Genomic DNA, 7071 nt, shown 5'->3' on the forward strand with positions numbered 1-7071 from the left:
GCTCTACCAGCTGTACATACAAGAAAGATTTTGTGATTAACTATACCTTAACAGAACCTGTTGGCAATCAGGCTCTACAGATACTGTCCGTAACAGATATTCTGATATTTATACTACTACAAACTAATAAAAATGTGCCACAGTGCAACGTAGTACAGGAAAATAAAAATGAAACAGTAGTCTATTATGATCTGTTATAAAGCTAACATAGGCATTTAGAATATTACTTCACAAGTAGCAAATCAGTCCTCTCAGATAAGATTATTGAGAGAGTATAGTCAACAGCTCAAAGAAGAATGGTCAGAGAGAAATGAACAAGCTAAGAGTACCATCATGTAGCAAGTCTACAGAGTATCACTTGACAACCTTCCAGAAAAGCAGAAACGAAGACATGATTGTTTATACAATACAATAAAAATGCCTTGTGCATTGGTAAATAATTGGAGAGTGATCAGTTTGAGATGCTGCCATTAATTTTCAGATGATTATCCAAAATGTCAAGTAAAGTCAATGGGAGCTGTCAGCTTGGATCTTCTTGGGGAGGGAAGAAGAGTTAATTATGGGGAAAAAAAAAAAAAAAAAAAAAAAGGGAATGCTTTAAATCAGCATCATTTCTGAAGCCATAGATTTCCATGTAAAAACCCCCTACAGAGTTGGCAGAGATCAAGACTGTGCTCAGACCTTGTGGCAATGAAAATGCAATACTCAGTGACTATTCTTTCAGTATCCAACAAGTGCAGTTTCATTGTTTTGGAGATGTTCTAGGACCCTGAATAGACAAGCACATTTCCTTGCAATCATTTTACTGTCAGATGTTTTAATCCTGCATGGAATTACAACAGCATTACTGCCAAATCACACTAGCAGGGCAGTACTTTTAGGACTAACCAGAAAATGAGAAGGACACTGACTCACCCAGCACAGGAAAGTACACTAAAAGTAGACACTGCTAGGGAACTAAAATCTGAAACAAAAGTCCTGTGGAGGGAGAGTGGAACAAAGAAGGAATAAAATAGTTCCCATAAATAGATAGTAAATGTGTGTTTTCAATGGAGTTATGAACATAGTCAAATAGCATAACGTAAGAGAGTTCGTATACTGGCTATACAGTGGAGTGGAAATTTTTATTTTTATTAAATACATTTTATTTAATTTAATCTTGAAAAATTAAAGCTAGTTAAATCTCTTATGTCTTCAACTAACTCCTAAATAACTGTGTTCCCTATCATCTGAGTGGTTTAATCTTTAATGGATTTATTCACGATCTCACTTCCCCCATCACAGTCAGGCAAAAAAGTGTTTCTCCTGCCACACTACTTAGGACCTTCTTTAGTTATCAAATTACTCCATGGTGACTGTGCATAAAACATCTTTTTCTAATTCGGTGTTGTAAGCCTAATGCAAATCTCTCACAGCCAGACAAGCTCTAAGTGAGTTACCCAAGACAGCAGAAGTTCAGGCTGGCCTCCAGTTCGCCCTGTCACTGTCACCACCTCACTTTACAGTCGAGCAAGATCTCACACTGCCTGAGAAGGCTCCACTTTGTGCTACTATAGAAATGTAGTAACGGAGAACATGGGGTTTATTGCGATGAGGTCTTGTTGAAAAGACATAATTGTCACTGGTGTTTATGGAAATAGGATCGGGCCTTTGATGTGATGGAATAAACTGCACATTATACTACATTATGTGCCAGTTAAACACGGATGAAAAGAAACAGGAGCTCCGTAATGCACAAAATTACCACCACACAGTTTGAGTGTGTGCATAAACACACACATACTTCAGTCTTCAGCTGGAAAGATTTCTCATCATAGGATAGCACTTCAGTGTGCCAACACTATGGTTGCAATCATCTTGCTAGATGTTTCTGTAACTCTTGGTAATGTTAACGGGCATTAAATGTATTTTCCGAGGATGTACACCCCTCTGTTTAGTACCCACTGCCACTATGCCTTCCAGGTACACTTTTCACAGCAGAATAGGGCTTTCGCTCTTAGCAAAAATTATATTAATATTTAAATGTTAATATTTTAGTAATCTGTTAGCTCAGCACTGTGTTGACCCCTTTCACAGGGTTTTTTTGCTTAAAAATGCACTCAGGACAACTGCTGATCTGCCTGTGAAAGATTCTGTAGCAACCCTGTGAGTACAGGTGACCTGAGTGAGCTTCACAGTGAAAGCTTTAGCCTTCACCATGCTTCTTACACTGTCTGAACCTGACCTCCACACTACCAAAATGCAACTTTGAAGCAGCATCAGTGATACGCAAATAGTGCAAAACTAAGTGTTTCACTTATAGCTACTGTGTGTTTTACATATATCTACAGGAATTACGTTTAACCTGTAAATGACTACAGATGAAAGCTTTGAGCAAAATATAAGTGTCTGTGTGCAATTATAACTGCTCCATGTGACACCTCCCAACAGTTGCAATCATGGCAATGTACTATCACAGCACAAAAATAGGATCTAGACCAAAGCGGTTCTTACATAGACATTCCTCTGACAAAAGAAAGAGACGGATCTTTTACAATTAGAAGAGAGTAAGACTCTAAAGACAGTTGCTGTTCTTCAGACCAAACACAGAGCATAAATATAAGCAAATATTTCAGGGGAAATATAGATGGAAAAGGTGTAAAAGGAGTATGGTTTCATACCATGAAATTATGTTTAAATTTCAGCTCCTCATGTCCTAGGAGAAGATTCTGTCACTACCTTTACACTAAAAATATTTCTTCTTGCTGATGTGCACCAGTGATCAGTCGAAAAAGACCACAGTAAATGACATCAAGATCATTTGTACCTCTGATTAATTCTAAAGATGGAATTCTAAATTTTTTGCCCTAAAAATAAAAATGCTATTGTATAATCATCCAATGTGTTATTGACAGTTGCTTATTTTTAGTGACTTTCAGGAGGCAGGAAGGAGAAGAACAAGTCTTTGATGTCTGTGGTTCCAACAGTAAAGAGCTGGAGACTTCTTTGAGAATAATTTAAATCTAATCAATTTAGCTCAGCTGGTACAACATTACAGCAAGAAAAAGATTTAGTTGTACAAAAAAAAAAAAATCGATTAATGAGAAAATGCATAAAAAAGAAGAGGACTGATCATTTGAGTGGCAGGAGTTGACTTGCCATCCCTAAATTCTCCTTTCCACATCATCTGCTCTTCTGTGAAGTCCTTTGTACCAGTGCTAAGAAGGTTTAAAACTACCAAATATATCAATTACATTTTATACTGCATTAGCACATGTGGAACCCACACTACAAAATGCAGGAGGGTAGAAAATCACAATTGGATCTGACATGAAAAGACATCATTAGACCATCACAGAGGTAGTGTTCTCCTTGACTGAAGAACATCTGTAAGCTACTGAAATACTTTTCACAGCATGAAAATAAATCTCTGTGACCCAAACTAAAAACTAATACTTTAAGATTACCAAAACTCCCTCAAAAGTAAACACGACTAGCAAGCAAACTACAGGAATTTTAAGCAGGAAACATATTCTCTTCTGAACAGGAAAGAAGGTAGAATATTCTAATACATAGGTGCCAAGAAAACCACAGTGGATGAAGACAGGGTTACCTACCCCTAACTAAGGATGACAAGAGGGTGACCAGTCCCCCCCTCCACACCACTCAGCTCAGAATGGTCTTCGGATTTTGCAGTGCCACCACACAGCCACATCTGAATTGCTTTTCAACTGATAGTTGCTCAGTCTCCAAACGTGTGCTTTCACAGTTGGGTTCACATGGCTCAGAGCCCCTCGTAAGGACCTATTCAATCCACAGAGAGCGCAAGTCTGCACACCAAGCCACAGCATCCTGCAAAAACCAGAGCGTTCCTGACTTCTGTGTCTGTGCCCTGTGGCCACCCGAGATCATACAGGCTCTTAGTGAGCCACATCAGCGCTGATCCAGGTGACCATGTAACCGTCTGATGGCTAATATTGATGCAAGCAAGGCAGTGGGAATACACAGGCAGAGGGAAGGCAGGACCTTCTCTCTGGGTGACAGAGAGCTTGGCCCTGGTTGTCCTAAGCCACCAGAGTTGGCTTTGGTATCCTAAACCAGCTGCAATCGTATCCTTCAATAAGTCTATGTAATAAGTTACACAGACCTCTATCATGTATTTTTATAGGCACTATATATACCTAAACTAGGTATTATTCCTGTTATCCTTCAGAAGAGTATTCTAAATAGGAAATACATTGTTCAACAACTGAGAGTGATTTTAATGCTAACCAGCAACCCCCTTCTTTCTTCAAAGTATCATTTAATCTGAATTTCACTTACATGAAATGAAGAGAACATGTGAAAGTCTAAACCTGTGTATAGATAAACCTCAGCTAAAAGACTGCTGCCTCAGGCACCCAGAGCATGACTGAGGTGCAACTTCACCACCTAGATCCACAAGTATGATTTACAAAAGCTGAAGCTTAAACTCCTTACGTATCCCATGTTCAAGCTAAACATCCTCCATGTGCCAAGCATTCAGCATCTGAAGGGCTGGCTATAGGTAAGGGCACCTAGGCACGGATTCCAAATGTTAGGTCACAAAGAGATCCGCCAAACTGCAGCTCTGGGGAAGGAGCATCCCTGTCACAGGACAGGATTTCAGATCGGACTGCAGAAGTGGACACAACCACTTCCACTGGAGAGTGGAATCTGCTTAACTGAGACTGTTTCATCTGAATGGCTTATGCTGAAGACAAGTAAAGCTGGTAATGTACTAAATCCTACTCTGAAACCTTACCGTTTGCTATGAGCTGGCATTACACACCTCTTTGCTTAGCATCCTGCTTACTTCAGCAGCTATGCAGAAGTCCCTGAAGTTCTGTCCTTATTAGCAAGCAGTGAGGCTAAAGAGGGGGGGAGAATATTACTAGAGTGACCAGGTTGTGCAGAGGAGCCAAGGGGAAGGTAGCTTCTCCTTCAAGCCAGCTCTAGCCTGGTTCCACGGGCTGAACAACCGCAAGTGGCTGGAGGACACCTTCCAGTTCAGCATCATCTAGAAGCAATCCAGCAAATGCTCTCCAAGGTGCTCTGAGATTTAACCTGAAGTAGAGCTGATCAAACAAAAAGTGCTGAAAGAGCATTATACTGCGCCCTTATTCACCACATAGATTGTACTAGGCACCTAAATATTTTGCACAGAACAGGTGCCTGAGCCTTTTGCTGGACCTGTCTGTAAATCACAATGTCAGTGACACTTCATCCTTCCCTAAGTAAAACTGATACCACAGGTGAATTCTGAATGCACCTTGGTGCTACAGAAGTCAGTGAAAATCCTTTGGGACCAGAACTACACCTTCAAAGTATTCCATTTTTGTCTATTTTCTTATGAACCAGTTGGAAAACGCTTTCCTAAATCAACCTCTTGAGAAACCTTACCATTTACCTCTCTGCAAGCTCACTGCAGTGCCTGGTGCTGTCCCCACTGCTGAGCAGCCCGGTGGGGTGCAGGGCACCCCTGCCTCCCCTCCACCGACGGTACTGCCCTCTGGCCGGATGCTCACCAAGGAATTTTCCTGTCAAAAACTATCAGAACCAAGAGAAAGAAGGGAGGCAATACCTTGCTCCCTTCTGCAGTGCCATCACGAGAAGGCAGCACCCAGGCTGTCGGTCGGAGGTTGTCCCCCACCCGCCGTGCCCCCGGTACCTCAGGGAAAGGGGTTGGCAGTGCCTGTGCAAAAAGAGGGCCAGGCCTGGCGTGGGTGCGCCGCGCCCCGTTGGCGGGGTGCCCTGTGGGGTGTGGGTGCTGGTGGGGGGGGGCGATGTGGGGGTGTGGGCAAGAGGCCCTCTGGGGTGGGTGCCCAGTGGGACGCAAAGGTGCGGTGACCGGGGGGGTGTGGGGAGGCCCCGAGGGGTGCAGAGCTGGGGCCGGGGTGTGGCGGCGGGGGGGGGGGGGGGGCAGCGCGGCCCGGCGAGCCCCGGGGGCCGCGGCGCCTCCTCCCCCGCCCAGAGACCCCGAGTGGGGGGGCGGCACTGCGGCCTTCCCGCGGCAACCCCCCCCCCCCCGGAGGCGGCGGCGGCGGCGGGGCCGGGCGGCCGGGCCGTGGAGGCGCCGTCTCCCTTCCCCTCTCGCTCCTTCCTCCGCCGCCGCGCCTCCTCCCCCCCACCCCCCACCCCGCCGCTCCCTCCCCGCCTCGCTCTTCCCTCACCCGCCGAGGAGTGGATCTTGGAGGATTTCCGCTGCAGGGACATCCTCAGCGCCGTGTCGAGCCCGTCCGTGTTGGGCATGCTGCGGCCGGGCGGGCAGGCGAAGCCCGCGGCCGGCTAGGGCGGCGGCGGCGGCGGCGGCGGGCTGGCCATGGGCCCCCCCTCACGCAGACGCCGCGCTGCGGTGGCGGCCGCTGGCACCGCCGCGGCCCGGCTGCGGGGGCGGGCGAGGCGCTAAGCCCTCGCCGGGCTCGGCTCGCCGCCGGCGGAGCAGGAGGTGCCCCCTCCTGAGGAGGGGAGGGCGAGGGCGGGGGGAGCCGCGTCCTCCCGTCCTCCGCCACCCCTGCCCTCAGGGCCGGGGCCGAAGGCAGCCCCTCCGGGCGCGGGGGGCTGCCTCTCCTTCCCCCTCCCCCCCCCACGCCCCGGGGGACACCGGCCTGGGGGGGGGGGGGGGGGGGGGCGGTGCGGCCCGACGGCCCCGGGCGCCTACCGGGCTCCTCCGCTAACGCCACCGGGGCCAAGGCGGGCTGCAGGGCCGGGGACCGACCGCCTCCTCACCGCCGCTGAGGGAGACAACGGCCCTCCCGGCGTTCCTGTCCCGTTTGGCAGGTTATAAACGGGCTCGGTGTGGGCCCCCGCTGCCTCACATCCCTGCTGCCATCTGTACCTCAGCAAGGAGCGACTCCGCCGGTAACACAGACCCCCACCACCCCGGGTACCCACTGTGAATCATTAGGTAAGGTATGATAAAAGTCGGGGCCTAGGGGAGGGGGTTGAGGTGTCCGTCTGAAACTAGTGCTTTGCTGACGCTTCAGGCACATAAAGCATCTCAGCAAAGCCCCCGCTGGGATCAGGGTCCCTAACCCGGCTTTTTAGTTCCAGTTAAAAGGACATCCTTCCTCA

At 47.7% G+C, this 7071-nt stretch overlaps 1 protein-coding gene across 5 annotated transcripts in view; it reads right to left on the minus strand.

The window, feature by feature from the left end:
• The window catches only part of ATP8A2 (ATPase phospholipid transporting 8A2), a 344378-nt gene extending 337999 nt beyond the window's left edge, over positions 1–6379 (minus strand). The window contains exons 1-2 of one of the 5 annotated variants that reach the window (XM_042792249.1): positions 6171–6266; positions 3597–3783 (exon numbers count right to left, since the gene is read on the minus strand). Coding sequence is in view for 1 of the 5 variants with exons in the window: in XM_042792247.1 (XP_042648181.1) it covers positions 6171–6249 (79 nt within the window). In the remaining 4 variants the exon portion in view is untranslated. Of the gene's footprint in view, positions 1–3596; positions 3784–5400; positions 5491–6170 lie in introns of those variants that run through there. The other 4 variants (XM_042792250.1, XM_042792247.1, XM_042792248.1 and 1 more) reach the window with 4 other exon arrangements.
• Positions 6380–7071: the final 692 nt, after the last annotated feature.

The sequence above is a fragment of the Tyto alba genome, unplaced genomic scaffold (assembly GCF_018691265.1).
Source record: "Tyto alba isolate M040663 unplaced genomic scaffold, T.alba_DEE_v4.0 Super-Scaffold_2, whole genome shotgun sequence".
Lineage (NCBI taxonomy): Eukaryota > Metazoa > Chordata > Aves > Strigiformes > Tytonidae > Tyto > Tyto alba.